The following is a 21,482-nucleotide window of genomic DNA, read 5'->3' on the forward strand; positions in this document are numbered from 1 at the left end:
GCGGTGCGCGGCCTCGACTCTCGCAGCGCCGGCCGCATCTCTGCAAAGACGAAGGCGGCCTAAGGCGGGTCGTTGGGGTGAGGTGGTCAGGCTGCCACCAGGGCGAGGGCTGGGCGAGGGCGAGGGCGGGGGCGGGCGCTGCGGCCGCGGCGGCCTGGATGTGGCACTGCATCGCGTTCATCAGCAGAGGGAAGGCGCGCAGCAGCCCGCTGACGCTCTCCGGCCACAGGGACACGCCCGCGGTCGGCCGATCGGCGTAGCACGCGGCCGCGCTGCTGGCATTGGCCGCTTGCGCGGCGGTACACCAGCCGTTTCGCCCGGCGCCGTCGTAGCAGTCGCCAGGGCGGCACGGGTGCTGGACCGCTTGCGCGGTGAGCAGCCCCGCGGTGAAGAAGCACGCAAACACGGCGACGCCGGCGGTGAAGCGGAGCGCGCTGATGCGGCGCAGCATCGACAGGAGGAGGCAGGGCAGCGACGCGACCGAGGCGGCCGCTGCACGCAGCTGGCCGGCGCTCATGCTCTTCGCTGCAGGCACCGCGTCGAGGACGATGGGAGGAACGACGTCGCCCAGCAGGACGAGATAGCCGACGCAGGCGCCAAACGAGTTTAGGAAGACGAAGCCATCGACCACATTCGACGCGGCCGGTCCGCAGCCCCAGCGCACGAGACCGCCAAACGAAGTGACCGACGGCCCGGCCTGCGCCATCAGCCCCATGATGACGCAGAGCGACGCAAAGGACGCGCAAATCAGGACGCAGGTGGAGAGTGAGCCGACCAGCAGACCGGCCGACGCGACGGCGTAGGGCAGGCTCAGCAGCCCCGCGCCGAGTGCGGCGTTGCAGAGCGTGAGCACCGCCGTCCAGAAGCCCGCGTCGCGTACCAAAAGAGGGCGGTCGGGTCGAGCAGACGGCGACGAGGTCTCCGAGGGCGAGCCTGCTGTGGTTGGCGGCGCGTCCGCCAGGAGCGCGCTGCTGGCCTGGCTGGACATTGCAGTGAGGGAGCGACCCGCACGCCGTCGCTACCTCCTCGCACGGGTCGTGTGATGACCGGTGGCGCCGGAAGCGAGAAGCGCGGAGGCGGCACGCGCTAGCGAGCAGCCCGCGGCGCAGAAGCAGCGCCAGCACTTCGCGAGCCCAGCTTTTCTTTTTTACTGCGGAAAGCTCTTGAGTTGGCGTCAGGCAGCCACATCTCGACACATCGGAAGGACGTCCGAGCCCGCCAATTCCCTCTGGTGGGCAGTCTCTCATTGGGTCTCGGTTCCGAATCCCCCTGCCTGATCCGGGCCCCTGCGAGTTCGCTTGTCTTGTCGGATGTCGCCCTACAACATACCTAATACTACAAAGAAAGAAAGAAAGAAAACAGACAACCCAAGGGAGGGATGGGAGGACGGCACGCCGCCAGCGTTTGTTTTGGGATTTTAAGGAGAGGTGTGTGATGCGCTAGCCGTCGCCCACCCTAGGGAGTCTCGGAGTCTGCCTCTTCCTATCTCTCTTCGCAGTCTCTCGCCGCTTCTCGCTGCAACCTTCATGCCACCTCGCGGTCGTCCCACTCTCGTCGTTCTCTCCCTTGCCACTTCCTCCTCTGTCGCGTCGTTCTCTTCTGCCTCGTCCTGCGACGCCGCCGCCTGCCCTTGGAGCACTTGGAGTGCAGTCAGTAACCGCACATCCAGGGCCGGGGAGCTCAGACTGCCGGTCCCTTGTTCTCGCGGCTTCTTTCGCCTTTCGGCGCAACTCCGTCCTCCTCGCTGGCCCCTCGAGTCTATCGAGCTCCCCTCGCGCAAGGACCACATTTCTGACTCCCACTCCGATCATTTGCCTCCAAGTGTCGTTGCTACAACTGTAGGCGCGCAGATTTCTCTCTTTCCTGCGCTACGCTGTGCGTCATCGCCACGCCCAGGCGACGCACACGCATGCCCTGCGCCCTCGGCGTCATCTCAGTGACTCTCGCTGCTTGCGCGGGCGCCACGCCCCTGCGTGGCGCCGCCACCGCCGCAGAGGTCGCGTCTCTCTTCACTTTGACGGGTGACGCGCCGACGGAGCAGGATGTCCTCGACTGTGTGCAGAGAGGGTGGTGGGAGAGCGCCACGCACCTCGTGAGGCTTGCGCACGACCGAGGGCTCGCGGTAGACGAGATGTCCCAGGTGCTTTCCGCAGCGACGCGGTCGCGCGACGAGGCGTCAGAGGTGCTGTCGCTGCTTCGGTACGGTGGCTCGGTCGGCGCACACGCCGAGGAGACGGTCGTGGCGTGCGCCTTCCAGTGGGCGCAGAGCGAGGGCGCTCTGCACCTAAACGTCAAGTTCTCCTCTCGGATCGACGGGCCCGTGACCGTGCTCAACGTCGACAACGAGAAGGTGCGCTTGAGCGAGAGACGGCTCGACTTCTCGGCGACCGGACGGCAAAAGCCGAAGCAGTTCACCCTCCAGCTGGACCTTCACGGCGAGATTGTGCCCGAGAGCAGCAGCTGGTCCTTCGCGTCGGTCGGCAGAATGACCTTCACCATCGCCAAAGCCGTCAACGAGACGTGGCCGCGCCTCCTCAAGGACCAGTCCGCGCGCCCCACGAACATGCATCATTGGGTCGAGAGGCAGGCTTGTCCAGAGCCATCACCGACACACGTCCCGGAGCGCCACCGGAGCCCAACTGGCGCCCGCGTCCGCGCTGTGCCCCTCAGGCGAGCTTGGACGCCGAGGCGAAGAAGTCGCCGCCTGCGCCCAAGCCAGCGGCAGAGGGCAAGGCAGACGCCAAGTCGGCGGGCGACGCCAAGCCGGCGGACGGCGAGGCGCCGGCGGCGGACGAGAAGGCAGCGGCGAGCGTGAAGCCGGCAACTGGCAGTGGCGACAAGCAGGAGTTGTAGCGAGGAGCAGAGTCTGCTGGATTTCAGGACGGCGCGCCCAGTGCCGCCCGGCGCGGCGGTGCGGCGGTCCGGGCGCGGGAGAGAGCCGCCCCATTGGATATTAATGGATTTGATATTAATGATAAGAAATCAAGCCGCCCGCGTGAAAGGCCGGAACGCGCCGACCCAGGGCCCCGCCCGGAAGCGACGCATTGTCGTTCGTGAAAATAAAAAAATGCGCGAGCGGCGTCTTAATTTAGACGGGGAGCACGCCCCACCGGTGGATCGAATGTGCACGATGGTAATTCCCCACACACGTGCCTCTGCCAAACTATATACCGGTTACACCGTGGGCGGGAGGGATCCGCGCGAGCGGAACTTTTTATTTTTGTTAACTTTTTTGCATTTTTTGTGGTCGCTCGCCTACGCCTTCTTTGGCGCTTGGTAATTTAAAAAGCGGGGATTCATAATCGCATTTGTTGCGTCCCTAATCCCGCATCTCGTCTCAGAGTTTGACCGTTTTAGTTATTTACTTAAACACATATCGCATTTGTTGCTCCAACCTCCAAGTCCAGACAGGCGACCATCGCGAGTGGTTTCTTATCACGCGTAGAAGGGCTCGCTGCGTTCCCAACGCGCGCCCTTTGCCACCGCCCCGCCCTCTTGGAAGACGACGCCCTCCGCCTCGAGCTGCCGCCTTTGCTCGTCGCCACCGCCGCTCGCAGGCAGCGAGATCTTGCCCGAGGCTCCGAGCACCCGATGCCATGGCGCACCTCCGGCGCACAACCCCTCCTTTAGCATGTGCCCAACCTGCCGCGCGTTTCTCGGCGCGCCGGCGAGGGCGGCGACCTGCCCGTACGCCGCGACACGCCCGCGAGGGATTCGGCGAATCACGTCGAGCACACAACGCGCAAAGGCGCCGCCCGATGTTGAGGACGGGCGCGGCCTCGCGGTACCGGCACCGGCTGCCGCCTCCCCAGCTGCCGCCTCCGTCGCCTCCTCTCCGGCCACGTCTCCATCTGCGGCAGGCGGTGCCTCGCGCGGCCGCTTCTTGCGCGGCTTTTCCGCCGACGCCTTTGAGCAGAGCGTGCGGTTGTGCGCCATCGCGTAGTCGAACCAAGGTGCCATTAGCGTGTCGCCGCGAAAGTGCTCCTGATCGACCATGACAGTGCCTGGAAAGACACGGCCGCTCGCAGCGCCGCAGCGCTCGACGCCAAGTGGGTGCGCCTCGAGGATACCCTCCACGTTCTCCTCCCCGACGCGGAGTAGGAGCCGCCCGGAGCGAAGGCCGACGCCGAGGAACATATTGCCTCGAACAAGCCACATCGCCATCCCAAACATCCTCTCCTCGAGTCCGTCGCCCTCCGGGACGTGCTGCTCCACAAAGTTGCGCACGCCCGCGACGAGGGGACTGAGACCCGCCATATGTGTGAGCAATGTGGCGGATGCGCGGCGAAATACCCGGCCGAGCGAGCGGCGTTGCCTGCCGTGCGAAAGAGAGAAGAACACGATGGCGGGTATGTGAGGTTGATACTGCACCCTTGGGTGGTCTGTTTTCTTTCTTTCTTTCTTTTTCTGCACTCCAAGTGCTCCAAGTGCTCCCGGGCGCGCTTCTCAGCTCCCCGGCCCTGGATGCGAGGTTAATGACTGCACTCCAAGTGCTCCAAGTCGGCACAACTGTAGATACTCTCTCACATGACAAGCGATCCCACGACTGCGAATGTGGGGACTACATGATTACATGAAGGGTGGTGGGTGGAGGGGCCCGTCTGCAGAGCGCTAGGCGGCGCGGGCACCCCCCACGGACTGGGGCCGAGGACAAGGAGGCCGTTTGCCGCGTGCTTGTTCTCGTTTTGCTTGTTGATCCGTTGATACGCTTCTTGCGCGCCTGCTTGTTGATGTTTAGAATATTTCGCCGCAAACAAAAAACCGCTCAATAAAGTCACTCGGTCGGAGCGCCAGCCAACACCCATCACATGCACGAGAAAATAGCGAAGTCGGGTCGCGTAGCCGCGCGCGCTGGAGAGGCTCTACTTGGCGCCGAGCTCCTTAAAGTGCTTCTTGCAGGCGTCCTTCGACTTGCCCCCGCCCACCTTCTCCGCCACCTTCGCCCACCGGTTCGGCGTCGAGGCGTCAGTCGCCGCCGCCGCCTTCTTCAGCGCCGCCTCCTGCGCAGCGGTCCAGCCCGCCGCCCCAGGCGTGCCGGCGCCCGCCGGCTGGGCCTTGGCAGCGGCCGCCTGCTTCGGCGTCGGCGTCGGCTTCGCCTCCGTCTTCTGCTTCTTGGCGGAGGCAGCCGGGGTCACGGGCTGGCGCTTCTTGCTGGGCGGCGGCGGCGCCTCCTCCTCCTCCGACTCGTCGTCCTCCTCGTCCTCCTCGTCCTCCTCGTCGTCCTCGTCGTCGAGGTCGTCCTCCTCGTCGTCGTCGAGGTCGTCGAGGTCGTCGTCGTCGTCGTCGTCGCCCAGACCCTCCATGTCCATCCCCTCGATGAGCTGCTTGCGCTTCTGGGCCAGCTCCTCCTTGGTGAACTCCTCACTCTCCTCCTCGCTCTCGCCCTCCTCGCCCTCCTCGCCGCTCTCCTCCTCGCCGCTCTCCTCATCCTCCTCCTCGCCGCTCTCCTCCTCCTCATCCTCGCCGTCGTCACTGACCTCCTTGCCGTTGGCATCCAGCTCCACAATCCGCCGCTCCTCGCTCTCCTCCTCGCTCTCCTCCTCGCCGCTCTCCTCCTCGCCGCTCTCCTCCTCGCCCTCCTCCTCCTCGCCGCTCTCCTCGTCCTCGTCCTCCTCCATGGCCTCGCCCTGCGGCGCCGCGGCGGAGTCTCAGCCGCGGCCAGGCATGGGGTGAGGCGCTGGGGTGAGGGTCTCGGGGCGCTCAGACATCCAAGGAAGAGTTGGCCTTCATCGAGGGAGGATTGGTCCCTCGCTGAGGAATGAACTGCGAATGAAGTGCATCATCATCGCGCGCGCGGATAGCAGCCGGGCGGGCGGTGGGGTGGAGCGACCTGCATCCGCGCCATCTCCTCCTCCTCGCTGTCCATCTCGTCCTCGTCGTCGCTGTCGTCGTCCATCTCGTAGAAGCCAGTCAGGTGCACCGCGCACTTGCCCGTGAGGTGGAAGTTGACCTCCTCGTCGGGGCCGAAGCCCAGGTCGATTGCCCACTGCTCGCACTTGCCCGACGCGAGGTGGCACAGCACAAAGCGCTCGTTGGTGTCAGAGCCGACCGACACGGAGAGCACGCTCGGGTCGGCGCTGAGCTTTCCCGTGGGCGCGAGCGCCGCCTGCTTGAGCACCATGACCATCTCGCCCGGCTGCTTGCGCAGCGGGGTCGGCTTGGCGCCCGGCTTCACCTCGAGGCCCCAGAAGCCGCTCATTGTGTGTGGCCTCGTGGACTCCAAGCCTTGGCCGCGAGAGACGAGAATTTCTGCGTGTTTTTCTTTTTTCTTCACTCAGTAGGAGGCCCGTGCCTGCCCCCGTGCCGCCGGGTGCGACTTGCACTCTGGACCATTTGTGCGTGTGTCTTGCTCCCTGCTCCGTGTCGCGATGCGCTCCCCACTCCCGTTCCCCTGTGTGAGAGAGACTCGCTTTTCCCTCTCTGTGTGTCCCTGCCTGATCGTCCTTCCAAAATCCTACTCGTGCAGGTGGGTGGGGACCTTGTCCTCCTCCCACCCCTCGTTTGGTTGGGGCGGGTTTTCTTTCTTTCACGTGCAGTGGCTGCGTGAGAGGCGCCGTCGCAGCCATGCAGACGTGCTGCGTGCCGTGCGTGCGGCTGGCTGGCTGGCGCGCGCAGCCAACTGCTACATGTTGTGATGAGACCGCTCGAGTCGCAGACCTTGGAGAGAGCCATGTGACACGTGTGATGATTCCTGGCCAGAGTTGCCCCAACTCTCGTCACAGTTCCCGCCCTGAGCGAGGAGCTGCGGGAAGTTACTAGTTAGAGTACTGAACCGGAGGTGCCTCTCGAGGTGATACGTTATTTTTGATGTTTTGGGTCACGTGTGTCTCGTGTGAGAGAATGCGTTCGAAGTTTTCACCTCGTCTCTCGGGAACTATCACAACACACAACTCCTGCCTCTCAAAACTCGAAGTACGACAGAGTGGTGAGACTGAGAGAGGTGAGTGTGCGCACCGGCCAGGGCGTGTGGGCACATAGTCGTGGGCGCTACAAATACGGTCGCAACCCCAACCGCGCAGGGTTCGTGAGTGAATTTTCACACTTTCACTTTCACATGTGAATTCATGTGAATTTCACATGAAACGTTTCGGCCGCCCCCGTTTCACTGAAAATTTCACAAGTTCGACTACTTTCGAAGGCTCTGCGGAGCAAGCGCGGTGTAGGCGCGCCCACGCGGCGCAGCGGCTCTCCCGCGACCATAGCCCCTCCCGCAGCCGCAGCCGTAGCCGCAGCCCCAACTCTTGCTGCTCTTCTAGTGTCGGGTAGTGAGACCAGGGGGTGAGGGGACGGATTGAAGATCCCTCACACCAAGATCGTGCAGGGCGGGGACACATGTCCCTAAATCCCATCTCGTCTCAGAGTTTGACCGTTTTTATTTATTTATTTATTCGAAGGCTCTGGCATCTCCGAGCGACGGTCCGAGGCGGCAGCGGCGGAGCCGGAGGTGGCAGCAGTCGAGGCGGCAGCAGTCGAGGCGGCAGCGGCGGAGGCGGCAGCGGAGAGAGCGGCGGTGCGCCTACCACTGCCGGCACCGGTAGGGATCTCTGTGCCACCAATGCCGCGCGTTCCTGCTTCCCTGCAGCGAGGCCGTGGTCAAGGCCGTGGTCGTTCCCAAGGCTCAAAGAACAGGGGCCCGCCCTCACTGCATCAAAACGCGGTGTTTGAAAGCGAGGAAGTGTAGAAAGGAAAGAGCCCACAATAACTGTGACGAGGGGTGAGGGGACACGGATTGAAGATCCCTCACACCAAGACCGTGCAGGGCGGGGACACATGTCCCTAAATCCCATCTCGTCTAGAGTTTGCCCGTTTAAAAAAAAAAGTGAGAGGAGGTGCAGCTTGGTTCGTGTCCTCGGGCGCTCGAGGACGTGTGTGTTGCCTCAATGTTCTTTTAATGCGCGCCCCTGGCGCGCCCCCGCCGAAATACACTGCAAATACACCATACACGCGAGATGCGTCGGCAGCGACGCGCACGGCCTCTTAAGAAGCACCGTGTCGTTAGGGTTAGGGTTAGGGTTAGGGTTAGGGTTAGGGTTAGGGTTAGGGTTAGGGTCAGAGAGCGTTCAAGCCGTTGTGCAGCTCCTAAGAGAATGGTCCGGTTTGGGCCGAAACCAAATGGCGGAATCAGCGGTCCGTCGACACGAGCTCTCGGTGAACGCTTTGGGTTCTTCGGGTTAGGGTTAGGGTTAGGGTTAGGGTTAGGGTTAGGGTTAGGGTTAGGGTAAGGGGTTGGTTGTCGTCGCGCGCTCTCGATATCTGGCTAAGACAGAGACACAGCAGCAGAGGCGACCCAAGCGACACATCAGAGCATGGATGCTTGGGGGCGCGAGCCGCCATCTTGGACTGTGAGGCGAGTATTTGCAACCGGGAGCTCGCCGCCGCCCCTACACCGCCGCCGCCGCCCTCCCGGTGGCAAATAAAATAGCCCAAGTCGAAGAGTGCGCCCCGCCCTCGGTATCTGGGCGGCAGGCGGGACTAGAGTGGCACGCTGGTGCACGGATGGGGGCGCGAGCCGCCATCTTGGACTGTGAGGCGAGTATTTGCAACCGGGAGCTCGCCGCCGCCCCTACACCGCCGCCGCCGCCCTCCCGAGGCCAGATAATAGCCCAAGTCGAAGAGTGCGCCCCGCCCTCGGTATCTGGGCGGCAGGCGGGACTAGAGTGGCACGCCGGTGCACGGATGGGGGCGCGAGCCGCCATCTTGGACTGTGAGGCGAGTATTTGCAACCGGGAGCTCGCCGCCGCCCCTACACCGCCGCCGCCGCCCTCCCGAGGCCAGATAATAGCCCAAGTCGAAGAGTGCGCCCCGCCCTCGGTATCTGGGCGGCAGGCGGGACTAGAGTGGCACGCTGGTGCACGGATGGGGGCGCGAGCCGCCATCTTGGACTGTGAGGCGAGTATTTGCAACCGGGAGCTCGCCGCCGCCCCTACACCGCCGCCGCCGCCCTCCCGAGGCCAGATAATAGCCCAAGTCGAAGAGTGCGCCCCGCCCTCGGTATCTGGGCGGCAGGCGGGACTAGAGTGGCACGCTGGTGCACGGATGGGGGCGCGAGCCGCCATCTTGGACTGTGAGGCGAGTATTTGCAACCGGGAGCTCGCCGCCGCCCCTACACCGCCGCCGCCGCCCTCCCGGTGGCAAATAATAGCCCAAGTCGAAGAGTGCGCCCCGCCCTCGGTATCTGGGCGGCAGGCGGGACTAGAGTGGCACGCTGGTGCACGGATGGGGGCGCGAGCCGCCATCTTGGACTGTGAGGCGAGTATTTGCAACCGGGAGCTCGCCGCCGCCCCTACACCGCCGCGGCCGCCCTCCCGGTGGCAAATACTAGCCCAAGTCGAAGAGTGCGCCCCGCCCTCGGTATCTGGGCGGCAGGCGGGACTAGAGTGGCACGCTGGTGCACGGATGGGGGCGCGAGCCGCCATCTTGGACTGTGAGGCGAGTATTTGCAACCGGGAGCTCGCCGCCGCCCCTACACCGCCGCGGCCGCCCTCCCGATGCGTCGAGAGTCGACTCTCGACTGCTGAGAGAGTTCATCCCACCATCAGCACCGTATTCGCCCACAGCATGCCATGAGATTCATATAGGTCTAGTGTACACATCAGCTCAGCGAGACCAATATCTCCAGCCTCCTTCATCTTGGCTGCTGCTTGGGAGCCAACACCTGTGCAAGTGAGTGTCAGAGTGTCGGAACTCGGTGGGAGCATCCGTCATCACGTTCACACGACTCTTCACACTCGCTCGAAAAAGTGAAATTTCGTTTCACATGAAATGTGAAGTGAAAGTGAAAGTGAAACCGATTCGCTGTTTCCATGTGAAATCACGAACCCTGCAACCGCGTAGATTACGCCGAAAGGGAGAGAAGCTTGATGCGTCCCGCCTGCGAGGGCACGGGCCCGACGGGGCAAGGCCGGCGGGTTGCCACGAAGGCGGCCTTGGGAACGGGAAGCATCATTGGCGCGAACCGCGAGATCATTCAAAAGACAAAAGATGAATCTTGAATGCAAAGTTGCGCGCGGCCGCGGGGTGTTTGATATGATAAAGGTGAGAGGAACCGAACTGCTGTAAGCGGGCCGAACACGTGTGATGACAGGCCACAGACGAAATGCACCTGCCCTAGAGAGGCCGTGTCGCACAAGTAACGTACAGTATCTAGGTCGAGTGGGAGCAGATCAGCCTGCTCGCTCTCGTAGAACTGGAACATCTGTCAGCAACCCTGGCACCGCGACGACATGATTGAACGCGGGCAACGCTCTCCTTCAACACATTGCTGGACGGCTGTGGATCGCCACCACGTCCTTGGACGCGTCGCGTGGCACAGCACCGCCGCGAGCGGGCCTTGGGCGCAGTCCAACATTCTCTGTCGCGGCCTGTGCTCCCAAAGGAGCAACGCGTCGCAAGCGGTAGACCCCGGGTCCGTGTAAGGCAGGTTTCCCATCGAACGTCCGACCCACCACTCTGTAAGACAAGAGGATTGGAGTAAGTGTGTTGGTGTGTGTGTGGGGGGGGGGGGGGGACGCGCGACGCGCCGTAGGCCACCCGTAGCGTCAGCGGCCCCATCCAGAACAAGCGTCGGCCGTGCAGCCGCCGCTTGAGAGGACCGGCGGCATCGCGGTCTCCGAGATAGCTGCCGCCCCGCCTCGCACCTCGCAGACCGCCATCCAGCCCGCCTCGCTCGGGGGGCGTGTCCACATTGTAGAAGCGCGCGGTGAGGTTGAGCGCGCGCATGATGATAGGGTGACGCGGAGTCGCTGCAACGAAGGCGTTTAGGAACTGCACTGGCTCCCAAGATTGACGTACGGCTATGAAGGATGGATGCGAGGCACAGCCCACCCTCGCAGCTCCGAGCTCGCGAACGTCGATGTGAGGCACGACGTCATTGTCGAGGTAGTATCCGCCGTGTTCCGCGAGCTGCGCCAGCCGACACGCATCACTCTTGTACATGCCATTTCCCTCGTGGCGAATGGCCCGAGCAAGAGCAGCCGAGTGGACGCGAGAGATGCCGTCGAAACACATTCCGTCATCCCATGCGATGGCCTTCATCCCTCTCAGCAGCGGCGATCGCATCCTCTCCCTCGCGTACTGGGCTTGAACGGCGTTCGCACACCCTGTCGTGTCGTTGGAGAGGACGTTGCAACGTTCGTTTACGAGGAGGTGCTCCGGTATGGGGGACAGTCGAAGCTTGTGTCGGCGACGGCGCACGGCGGCGACCAAGAAGAGGATGAGGATGATCATGCACGCCCTTTGCTCAAACGCCACAAGACCTGAGAAAAGAGCTAACCGCCGCCCCTAGCCCGGCCCTGGATGGGAGGTTGGATGACTGCACTCCAAGTGCTCCAAGAGAAAAGTAAGCCGAGAGTGGATCAAACTTTGCGGCAAATGACCGGAGTGGGAGTCAGAAGAGTGGTCCTTGCGGAGACTGAGCTCGATAAACTCGAGCGGCCGAACTACGGTCTACGCTGCGAGGAAGGAGAGCGGAACCTGTCTGTCTGTTCCTTTTAACCCAACTCCATACACACAAATCCTAACAACAAACAGTAGAGGTGGCCGTTTGTGATTATTTCTTTTGCGAGGAGAGCGGAGAGCACGCCGAGAGGCGAGAAAGAGCCGCGAGAGCAAGGGATCGGCAGGCAACGGCGCCGTCGCGGAATGTAGGAATGAGGCCGAGGAGAGCGATGAGTCAGAGGATGAAGCGGCACCGGCAGGAGAGAGAACGACGAGAGTGGGAAGACCGCGAGGTGGCATATGAAGGTCGCTGCGACAATTGGGCGCCGGTTCTCGATGGCAGCCGTCCACACGACGAGATGAAGTGCGTGGCCGTGCGCGGCGCAGGGAGCCGTCGGTCGCGAGCTTCGCCATTCTGTGGCTGGTGGCAGTGGTGCGAGGTCCACGGCTTCCCGTGCCTTGTTCGTCGCGCGGCTTCTGTCTGCCCGCCTCCGGGCCAGTGCGATACATCGAGTCGGGGCTCGAGCTGCTGGGTGCGGGGCGCCCCCGTGGTGTGTCTATCTAGAGATGTGGCCGCGCGGCAGAGATGCCCGGAGTGCAGGAGCCACAGGTTTCGCGAGCACGACGCACGCGTGAGTGAGACTGAGAGAGACGAGAGATAGACAGCGACAGAGCGGGGAGTTGCGACATGCGAGCGGACGGACGCGGATGCTGCGGCCTGCGGGCGGAGGACACGCGCGCGAGCGGTGGGGTCGGCGTGGGGCGGGCGAGTAGAGGCACACGCACGCACTCTCGAGGTTTCTTGGAGCGGAGCCCCGGCGAGACCTCGAAAGAGCCTACCCAGTGGGTCCCTCGAGAGGGGTACCCTGGGTGGGCGGGGCCTCTACTCGCCAGGGCGGGGGGCGGGCGAGCGGGTGCAAATGAGAAATGTCTCTGCCGTCTGTGTGGTGATGCCTTTCCCTACCGGGCAGGACAAGACCCCCCCCCTTTGGGATGCTGGACCATACCACACCCCGGAAAAAGTTGGAACCCTGTCGGGGCGAAAAAAGCTGGGTTCCGGCTCCTACCCAGATAGGGGGTCTGTTCCCACTGGCTGGCCCCTCCCTCCCAGATAGGTAGGTAGGTTGGTCTTGTTTCGCCCAAAAGGGCCCTGCAATAGGTAGGTAGCCCCTATTTTCATCTTTTTTCGCTTCGCTGCGCGGCCTGGGGATAGGTAGGTAGGTAGGGCGTTTTGGCGCGAGTCAGTGGGAACAGACCCCCTATCCGGGTAGGAGCCGGAACCCTGGGTGGGAGCCGAACCACCTGTGGTTAGCGCGAAGGCAGCGAAGGAAGGGCCCGGAGTTGTGTTCGTAGCGCCTGGCCCAGGCCCGGATGCATCCTCTCCTCCTCCTGACCACCAGCTCAGCTATCGTCGGTGGGTCCTCACCTCGCCTTCGCACCGCCGCCGTCTCTCCCGTGCTTCGCACCGCCGTCCCTCCCGTGCTTCGTCGCACCGCACGGGCGCCAGCCCCGGTGGCGCTTGCCGACGACGGCGGCGGAGGCCTCCTCGCCACGCTCGAGTCCTTCCAGTCGAGCCACGCGCTTCTGATCTCCATCCTCGTGGCGATCGGCACTCGCTACATCATCAGCGAGGTTCGCTACCGGTTCGAGAAGCCGGTGATGGACGAGCTCGGCAATCGCGTGGCGACAGAGCTCAAGCCAGACACGGACCGGATCGACGGGCTGGCTTGGGCGAAGCTCGCGGGCTGCGTCGCTCTCGACTTGGCCGGCGACGCCTCGGAACTTGTTCCTGTCCTCGGCGAGCTCACCGACGTCGCGTTTGCGCCCGCAGAGGCGGGTCTCCTCTGGGCCCTCTTCAAGAGCCCTCTCGTGAGCGGCTTCGGCTTCCTGGAGGAGATCCTGCCTTTCACCGACGTGGTGCCGACCTTCTGTATCGGCTGGTGCCTCCAAAATCTCTGGCCGACAACGCCCATGGCGCGGCGGCTGGGGATCTCCAAGGCGTGAGCCGCTGATGCACGCGTTGGTCTTGCATATGTCTACTACACATGTCGATCCCAGTCACTACGTTTCCTTTCTTTCCTATTCGACGCCTGGTGTCAGCGCGTTCTTGCTCATCTCAGATCTTGTGCATTTTCTTTATTCCGATTCCCGATTGCGATTCGCCTGATTCGTGACGCCCTCTCGCGATTACTTGATTTTTCACGCCGTGTAACAATCGTGTTCAAGCGGCCCTCCTGTGAGCTGGTACACCAAGAATATGGCTTACCCCTGCCAGGGACCACACTGTGATCTGTGATCTGTAAGGGTCCGCCCGCAGGCGCATTTTGTATACCGAGGCGGTGCCCGGTGCCGAACCTGTCGGACCTTAAGACAGCATTGTAGATCCCTGGGCGAGGGTGGTGGCGTCCCCGTCGGGTCAGGGCTGAAGGCGGGGGAGACCAACCCGATCTCTCCGGCGTCCCGGGAGCGTGATTGCACACTGTGGCAAGCTCCTGTCGATGAGCGTGGTTTGGCTTGTGCAGCCCATACGGACGTGGTATATATACATATATGCGGCCACGTGTCGCTGTCGGCCGGTTCGGGGCACGAATTCCGGATTTTTCCACGGCCTAACAATCGTTGCTGTAGTGGCGCCAATGGCCGCCTCCCGTCGCGCCATTGGCACCCTAGCCAGCAGTAGCACCGGAGGCAACACCACCAAGCCCACAAGTCACAAGAGTGACGGAGATGCTTGCCACGAGCACCGTGACGCCCGACCCTGTGAGCACCGTGGGCCAGGGCTGGTGGATTAACGTTAACACGGTGTTGACACGTTAACGGTTAACACCACAGCCGTAGAGGTGTTAAAACGTGTTAACACCGCCCCTCGGGAGGTGTTGACCCGCCGTCTAGCATATTCACTTCACACCCGCAGCTGCGATTGCGAACATGTCCCATTCATTATTATCCCTCGTGCTCGACGCCCTCCTCAAAGTCGGCAATCGCTGCATCCACATCCTCCTCTTCCGCCTTTCGGTACTTCTTGAGCGCATTCTTCAGCGGCGTCTTGCCACAGTTCTCGTACAGCTCCTCGAGCTCCACCCAGCGCGTGTCGATGAATCCAGCGTCATTGCTGTCCTCTTTGAAGGTGCCTCGCGTGAGGTAGCACACGGCCTTGTCGGCAGCAGCCAGCCTGTTGCGCCGCTTCTTTGCGATGAGTTGCTCGGGCTCGCAGAAGCGCATGCCGAGCACCGCATCAATCTTGAAGCAGAATGTCGGCACGACCGCATCGTCCGCACCGCCACCTGCCAGCCGCGCCTGCCGCTGCGCCGCAGCCGCTTTCTGGCACTTGTAGCGGCAGCACATGGTGCGGTGCGCGTACTTGAGCAGACGGTGCGCGCTGCAGTTGGCGCAGTGGCCCTGGGAGTAGGGCGCGCGCGGCATTGACGCGGACCCAGGTATTTCTCGGGTATACCCGGTTTTTTGCAGGTATACCCGGGTTTTACCCGGAGCGTGTGTCAACACCGTGTTAACGGCTGTGTTAACGCTTGTTTTGGGACTGCCGTTCAACTGTGTTAACACCGACCTCTGCGCCAAGTGTTGGCACGATCTGTAGTCAGAGCTGCCCCTGAGGTGTGTTAATGTTAATCCACCAGCCCTGCCGTGGGCGTATACGGCTGCATACGGTGAGATGATGCACAGCATGGCCAGACGAGGGATGCAAGACTCGCCAGCTGTATGTTAGTGAGGTATATGGATGTGATCAACATGTGTGCGTCACAGGTACGCGCAGCAGCGCATGTAGCCGCTGATATCGAAGACAGCGCAAACAGGTCTTTTTGCGCCACGCACCCGATGGCCATGCTGGTCCAACTGCGTGCACAGGAATGCTATCAGCGCGTCTCCGCCATAACTGGACATGGCAATGAAGCAGCTGAGACGTGATAACACCGGTGCTGGGCCAAGGAGGTGCCGCTCACCGCCGATTGTTACGACTGTCGTCGAAGGCGAGCGGCGGTCGCCAGGCAGCAGCTCGTGGCGATCGTCGATCCGCGAGCTGCCAAGCTTGTCACAGGCCGGCACTGGATCGAGGACGATGGCGCCGCGCGGCTGGAGGCAACGGAGAAAGGCATTGTGGAGCGGCGAGGCGATTGTTACGAATTTCGAGGCGCGGAAAAATCCGACAGCCCTGCAAAATAAGGATTCGCGATATGCGCTGGACAAACCCTCTTGTGTGCTGCATCTTAAGCCGTATGGCGCACGGGCCGCGTCACGGGGTTGTGGGTTTGATGTTTAGAGAGGCGCCCACTCCCGAGGCGCACCCGCGGCTGGCGGAGGCGCGAGTGGGAAGGGCGCGACCCTGTCAAGACGCTCAAGGGTTCCCCCGAAAGCACACACACACACACACACACACACACACACACACACACACAGAGAGAGAGAGAGAGAGAGAGAGAGAGAGAGAGAGAAGGAGCGAGAGAGTGAGTGAGTTAGAGAGAGAGAGAGAGAGAGAGAGAGAGGGAGAGAGAGAGAGAGAGAGCAGAGCGCGTGTCTAGGTTGAGCACGGTCCCGGAGTGACGGACACCCCAAAGAAGAATTTCATGCCACAATGCGCGAGGTTTCGGTTCGTTGTTAGCAGATCAAGGCACACACAGAAGAAGAAGAATCTCTCTCTCTCACACACACAGAGCTCACACAAATCACAGCGGGAGGAAAGCGGCGAGTCGCAATTCCGCGAGTGGTGGCCCACTTGGCACCACCCGGTCAGTGGTGAGGCGCAGTCCGTTAAGAAAGAAAGAAAAGGAAGAAAGCAGACCACCCGAGTGACTGTGATCCTGTGTGAGCTCTGTGTCTTGGTTTGCCAACAACATACCTAAAACCCAAGTGACTATTGAGTCGTTTTTCTTCAACCTTTTGGCCGCCCGACAGCGCGCTGGCATGTCGGTCCCGGCGCCAAAAGGGCTGATTCTCGTCGGCGGTCTCGGCACGCAGCTGCGGCCACTCACGCTCTCCAAACCGAAAGCGCTCATCGAGTTTGGAAACAAGCCGCTGCTGCTGCACTTCATCGAGGCGCTCGTGCGCGCCGGCGTGAATGAGGTGGTGCTCGCCATCAACTACCGCGCGGAGATCATGCGAGGCTTTCTCGATGAGTACCAGGTCCAGCGCCTCGCCCCGCAGTCCGCTGCGCCCGCCTTTTGACTCCGGCGCTGCTCTCGCAGGACCGCTTCGGCATCCAGATCACGTGCATGCAGGAGGACGAGCCGCTCGGCACGGCCGGGCCGATCGCGCTGGCGCACGAGCGCGGCCTGCTCGGCGACAGCGAGCCTTTCTTCGTCATCAACTGCGACGTCGCCTGCGACTTCAACCTTCGCTCGCTCTACACGCTGCACAAGGAGCAGCGCGCCCGCCCGGGGCCCGCCCCTCTCGCCCGGGGCCCCAACGCTGCACCCGCCCCGCACCCGCCCCGCAGGCGCACGGCAAGTTGGGCACCATCATGGTGACGAGAGTCGACCAGCCGGCAAAGTACGGAAAGTCGGTCGTGCAGGCGCACACCACGGGCCTGATTGAGCGCTTCGTCGAGCACGGCCGCACCTTCGCCGGCGCCGCCCGAGTGCCTGCCCGCCCGCTGCTCGCGCCGCGTGCCTCAGCGCCGGTGCGCCGCTCGCAGGCGACCTGATCAACGCGGGCGTCTACATCTTCTCGCCCTCCCTTGTCGAGCGGCTGCGGGTCGTGAGGGCGGTGTCGATGGAGCGCGAGGTGCTGCCGCAGCTCGCGTCGGAGCAGCAGCTCTACTCGATGGCCCTCGAGGGCTACTGGATGAACGTCAAGCAGCCGCGCGACTTCCTGCAGGACCCCCCCCTCGCCCCCTCCCTTCGCCCCCTCCCCTGCCCCCTCCCCTCGCCCCTGCCCTGCCCCCGCTGGCGCGTCAGCCCGCCCCGCCGCCCTCGCGCAGGGACACGCCCTCTACCTGCAGTACCTCTCCCGCGTCGCAGCGGACCAGCTCACCGGCGCAGCCTGCTCCCAGCTCCACGGAGGCACTGAGGTCCAGGGCTCGGTGCTGGTCGACAAGAGCGCGCAGATCGGCGCCAACTGCCTCATTGGGCCAGACGTCTCGGTCGGGCCCGGCTGCGTCGTCGAGGAGGGCGTGCGGCTGGCGCGGTGCATCTTGCTGCGAAACGCACCCACCCGGCCGCCGCGGCCGCCCGCCTCCTCCGCCTCCTCACGCAGCGGCGCGCGCGAGGCTGTAGGTGCGGGTCGCGGCGCACTCGACGGTGCTCGACTCGATCCTCGGGTGGGAGTCGTCCGTCGGCTGCTGGACCCGCATCGAGGGCGCCGCCTCGCCCGGGGCGGCGTCTCGCGGCCCGCCCCGCCGCCCGAGGGTGGCTCTCTGCGGCGTTAGGCGTGACGGTGCTCGGCGAGGACGTGCATGTGGGCGGCGAGATCTTCATCAACGGCGGCCTCGTGTTGCCGCACAAGCGAATCAAAGAGTCCATCAGCGAGCCGCAGATCATTTTGTGACGCGCCTAGTACTTGAGAGGCGAGGGCCCCGGGGGCGCACTAGCGCTGCGGCCGTGGCTTCGGCCGTGGTGGTGGGTGTGCGTGTGGCGCCAAGGTTTTGTGCTTTGTTGGTACGTCTCGGCGGGGTGGGACGCGGTCGCTCACGTTTCCTCCGGGCACAGGAGAAAAGAATATCTCCACATACTCTAAAAGTTGTGGGGACGCGCGCTCACCTGAGGATGGAATCGACGCGAGGGCGTGGGTTGTTGAACAAGGTGAACAAGAAGGACTTTGTGCGGGCTGCAATGCGCCGCTCCGGCCTCAACAGGACCGGATTCTGCATGCGACACGACTGCAGCCGGAAGGACGACCTCGGGCGGCCCAACAACTGCTGCCCCGCAGCCTCTCCCTGCAAGCTAGCGCCGGGGGCGACGCACCATCTCCTCTTTGTGCACGTTGAAAAGACCGGCGGATCGTCAGTCGAATGCGCGACGCAAGAGTGGGCGCGCGCGGGCTACTGGACCAACATGGGGCACGTCGGCACCGACGGCCGAGGGGACGTGGCGCTGCGAGCCTGCCGCCGCCGGTGCGAAGAGGCAGGCGTGCCCACAGCTGTCGTGATTAGCGTCCGAGATCCGTACGCCTACTGGCAGTCCGTGCTTCGCTATGCCTGGAGAATGGCGGGGACGCGCCTCTCCGCCACCTTCAATGCGCTCTCCAACGAGTTCCAACGCTCTGCACGCGTGAGCCGGAGCCAGGCCGGCGTCCTCGCAACGCTGCCTCGGCTGCTATCCTGGGTGGAGAGCACGCCGCTGGCTGCCACGTGCAGCGCCAACTTCTCGCGCTGCCTCTCGCTGAGCGGACGCATCAAGCGCGCGTGCGGTGGCTCCGCCTCGGGCTGCGCTGCAGACTTCACCTTGCACACCGAGTCGCTGGCGCGGGACTGGGCTGCGCTCGCGGCGCGCTACGGCTTGCCCCGCCTACCCCTCCCGCACGTCGAGCCCGGCTCGGGCTACAGCAAGCGCAAGAGCTGCCACTGCAGCGGCCGATGCGACCCGCAGTGGTGGAGGCGGGATGGCGGGTTTGGGTGCACGGATGCGCCACGCGGGCCGGCCCTCGACTTCACGCCTGACGCGCGCGCGATCGTGGGCCGGCTCGAGCGGGAGGTTTTTGACACGTTCCACTACCCTCTAGTCGCCCGATAGCAAATGTTTCCGGGGGCTCGATTATTTTTCAGATCAATAAAGAGTTTGTGTTTAAGTCTCGGCCGCAAAGACCAAAGTCCAAAGAAAAAAAGCCCCGCGGCCCAAGAGCAAGGGCGGGATGGGAGAACGGCACAGCTCAGTCCTCAGATCGCACGATCGCACCACTACTGTAGATTTTGGGTGAGCTCTGCCGACGACGGGCCAACCAACAAGATGTACCCGCCAACTCCGACACACCGACGCGACAACACTCTCCCGACGCGCGACGTCCGACGACCCCCTCCACACCACCTCGCCCAGGGATTCACAGAAGGTCGATAAGAAACAAGAGCCCAGCATAGACGACAGTGAGGGCGAGAGACAGGCCGCCACCACACAGGAATTTGAAAAAGAAAGAAAGAAAACACACAACCCAAGGGAGGGATGGGAGAACGGCACGCCGCCACCACACAGGGATTTTAAAGAAAGAAAGAAACGAAGAAAACACACAACCCAAGGGAGGGATGGGAGAACGGCACGCCGCCACCACACAGGGATTTTAAGGAGAGGAGGGTGTGATTTTAAAGAAAGAAAGAAAGAAAACAGACAACCCAAGGGAGGGATGGGAGGACGGCACGCCGCCACCACACAGGGATTTTAAGGAGAGGAGTGTGATGCGCTAGCCGTCGCCCACCCTAGGGAGTCTGCCTCTTCCTATCTCTTTTCGCAGTCTCTCGCCGATTCTCGCTGCAACCTTCATGCCACCTCGCGGCCGTCCCACTCTCGTCGTTCTCTCCCTTGTCACTTCCTCCTCTGTCGCGTCATTCTCTTCTGCCTCGTCCTGCGCCGCCGCCGCCTGCCGTTCCCTTGTTCTCTCGGCTTCTTTCGCCTTTCGGCGCAGCTCCGCCCTCCTTGCTGCATATCCTGGCCCCTCGAGTCTATCGAGCTCCCCTCGCGCAAGGACCACATTTCTGACTCCCACTCCGATCATTTGCCTGCAGGTCATGTTGTTGCTCAGGTCCACTCTCTCTTCGAACACTCGTGCCTCTACGGATGATGCCGGCGCTGGGGTCCCCTTCGGATGCATCGTGACATCTGACAACTGAATTTCCACTGGTTCGTCCTCCTCGGAGTCATCTTCCCCGTCCTCCTTCCGTTCGGCTCTTCGCTCGGTACGTTCGGTGTGGCTCACCCTCCATGCCGTGAACAGGCGCTTTATCCACCCTATATTCTTCTCTCGTTCCTCTGCCCGTGCCTTGGTCTTGTCGTTGTTTCGCACCCATGTCTGTATGGCAATCGAGGCTGCCTTCCCCACTACCTGTAGTTCACTCGTCACCTCTCCCGCGAGCTCCCTTCTCTTTCTTTCGGGTATGGAGTCCGTGAGTGCGGGTAGCGTGCAGGCAATCACGGGCGCTATTTTGTCGTACTCCTCTTCGGCGAGCGCTCCAAATCTAGACCCTTTCGCCTTTAAGGAGGCTGCCCTCGCTCGTCTCAGGAATGTGGCGGTGTCTTTTGAGTCCGGCGCCTCCCGTTCAACTCTTGCTGTCGCCCTCGCTGTGTGTTTGTCGAGCTTCCGCATGAAGTGACGCGCCTCTTCCTTATTTCCAGCGCAGCTGCCGCTCAGTATGTGCGCCAACGACGCCTGTGGTGGCTCACTGTCTTCTTGTTTCCAGTCGTCCCAGTCTTTCAGCTCCCCGCGTCTCCTCCTCGCCTCGCGCGCCTCTTTTGTGGCCTCATCCCTAGCCGCTTTGCACGCTCTGCATTTTAAGGATAGGACCACGCAGGAGTTAAAATTCTTTTTCTCGGCGGGGCGAGAGCGAGCCGCTGCGACGGCTGCTGCCCATGCCGGCCGTGATAAAGATTCGCGTCTGCTCCGCGCGCAATCTGCCGGTGATGGATCGGACGACGGAACTCACCGACGCGTACATCACGCTGCAATTTGCCGATGCGCCGCAGCTCCGCACGCACGTCGCCCGCCGCACGCTCAACCCGCTGTGGAACCGCGAGTTTCGGATCGAGGTGGCTGATGACAACGAGCTGCAGGACCACCCGTTGCAGATCCGCTGCTGGGACAAGGATATCATGTCCTCGGACGATGAGATTGGCGCGGTGACGGTCGACCTCAACCCGCTGCTGCTGCAGCCGACGCAGCTCTCGGGATGGTACCCGCTCTACGACACGCTCCGCGGCTTCTGCGGTGAGCTGTCGCTCGTGATCAAAATGGACTTCATCGGCGACGTGAACCCCTTCAAGGAGAGCGGCGCCGGCGTCCAGTTCTTCTCGCTCGCCGCGCCGCCCGCCGGGATGCGGCTCGCCTCGGTGCAGGGCTTGGTGGAGGAGCTCATCTCCGCGCCCGACCCGGAGCACCACTGGGTCGACTCATTC

General features: G+C 63.0%; 9 protein-coding genes across 9 annotated transcripts; 5 read left to right on the forward strand and 4 right to left on the reverse strand.

The window, feature by feature from the left end:
* Positions 1-550: 550 nt before the first annotated feature.
* EMIHUDRAFT_46598 (hypothetical protein) lies at positions 551-886 on the reverse strand (the record flags this gene model as incomplete). Its single annotated transcript, XM_005767570.1, has 1 exon — positions 551-886. A coding segment is annotated over one exon (336 nt), but the record flags the coding sequence as incomplete, so codon positions are not given.
* A 1,023-nt stretch (positions 887-1,909) lies between these two features.
* EMIHUDRAFT_119427 (hypothetical protein) lies at positions 1,910-2,853 on the forward strand (the record flags this gene model as incomplete). The annotated part of the gene is made up of 2 exons (XM_005767571.1): positions 1,910-2,614; positions 2,671-2,853. 2 exons carry the CDS (start codon positions 1,910-1,912, stop codon positions 2,851-2,853), a joined length of 888 nt encoding a protein of 295 aa, XP_005767628.1.
* A 582-nt stretch (positions 2,854-3,435) lies between these two features.
* Positions 3,436-4,257, reverse strand: EMIHUDRAFT_119428 (hypothetical protein; the record flags this gene model as incomplete). The annotated part of the gene is made up of 1 exon (XM_005767572.1): positions 3,436-4,257. The coding sequence occupies one exon, from the start codon at positions 4,255-4,257 to the stop codon at positions 3,436-3,438; it is 822 nt and encodes a 273-aa protein (XP_005767629.1).
* A 605-nt stretch (positions 4,258-4,862) lies between these two features.
* EMIHUDRAFT_245960 (hypothetical protein) lies at positions 4,863-6,199 on the reverse strand (the record flags this gene model as incomplete). Its single annotated transcript, XM_005767573.1, has 2 exons — positions 4,863-5,111; positions 5,831-6,199. The coding sequence occupies 2 exons, from the start codon at positions 6,197-6,199 to the stop codon at positions 4,863-4,865; spliced, it is 618 nt and encodes a 205-aa protein (XP_005767630.1).
* A 3,636-nt stretch (positions 6,200-9,835) lies between these two features.
* Positions 9,836-11,226, reverse strand: EMIHUDRAFT_245962 (hypothetical protein; the record flags this gene model as incomplete). The annotated part of the gene is made up of 4 exons (XM_005767574.1): positions 9,836-9,871; positions 10,139-10,195; positions 10,316-10,449; positions 10,638-11,226. 4 exons carry the CDS (start codon positions 11,224-11,226, stop codon positions 9,836-9,838), a joined length of 816 nt encoding a protein of 271 aa, XP_005767631.1.
* A 1,581-nt stretch (positions 11,227-12,807) lies between these two features.
* Positions 12,808-13,440, forward strand: EMIHUDRAFT_119430 (hypothetical protein; the record flags this gene model as incomplete). Its single annotated transcript, XM_005767575.1, has 1 exon — positions 12,808-13,440. One exon carries the CDS (start codon positions 12,808-12,810, stop codon positions 13,438-13,440), a length of 633 nt encoding a protein of 210 aa, XP_005767632.1.
* A 2,898-nt stretch (positions 13,441-16,338) lies between these two features.
* EMIHUDRAFT_445627 (mannose-1-phosphate guanylyltransferase) lies at positions 16,339-18,125 on the forward strand. The gene is made up of 7 exons (XM_005767576.1): positions 16,339-16,572; positions 16,635-16,808; positions 16,886-17,054; positions 17,084-17,265; positions 17,369-17,593; positions 17,664-17,745; positions 17,816-18,125. The coding sequence occupies exons 1-7, from the start codon at positions 16,354-16,356 to the stop codon at positions 17,932-17,934; spliced, it is 1,170 nt and encodes a 389-aa protein (XP_005767633.1). The 5' UTR covers positions 16,339-16,353; the 3' UTR covers positions 17,935-18,125.
* Positions 18,126-18,218: 93 nt separating this feature from the next.
* EMIHUDRAFT_245967 (hypothetical protein) lies at positions 18,219-19,118 on the forward strand (the record flags this gene model as incomplete). The annotated part of the gene is made up of 1 exon (XM_005767577.1): positions 18,219-19,118. The coding sequence occupies one exon, from the start codon at positions 18,219-18,221 to the stop codon at positions 19,116-19,118; it is 900 nt and encodes a 299-aa protein (XP_005767634.1).
* A 1,821-nt stretch (positions 19,119-20,939) lies between these two features.
* EMIHUDRAFT_119433 (hypothetical protein) lies at positions 20,940-21,470 on the forward strand (the record flags this gene model as incomplete). The annotated part of the gene is made up of 1 exon (XM_005767578.1): positions 20,940-21,470. A coding segment is annotated over one exon (531 nt), but the record flags the coding sequence as incomplete, so codon positions are not given.
* Positions 21,471-21,482: the final 12 nt, after the last annotated feature.

The sequence above is a fragment of the Emiliania huxleyi genome (assembly GCF_000372725.1).
Source record: "Emiliania huxleyi CCMP1516 unplaced genomic scaffold EMIHUscaffold_484, whole genome shotgun sequence".
Lineage (NCBI taxonomy): Eukaryota > Haptophyta > Isochrysidales > Noelaerhabdaceae > Emiliania > Emiliania huxleyi.

What these genes read in the sequence shown, in the direction of transcription:
- EMIHUDRAFT_445627 (XM_005767576.1), top strand. Translation starts at nt 16,354, where the DNA reads ATGTCGGTCCCGGCGCCAAAAGGGCTGATTCTCGTCGGCGGTCTCGGC. An exon ending in CGCTCTACACGCTGCACAAG is followed by an intron (nt 16,809 to 16,885) that starts GAGCAGCGCGCC and finishes CCCGCCCCGCAG; the next exon opens with GCGCACGGCAAGTTGGGCAC. An exon ending in AGCCGCGCGACTTCCTGCAG is followed by an intron (nt 17,266 to 17,368) that starts GACCCCCCCCTC and finishes GCCCTCGCGCAG; the next exon opens with GGACACGCCCTCTACCTGCA.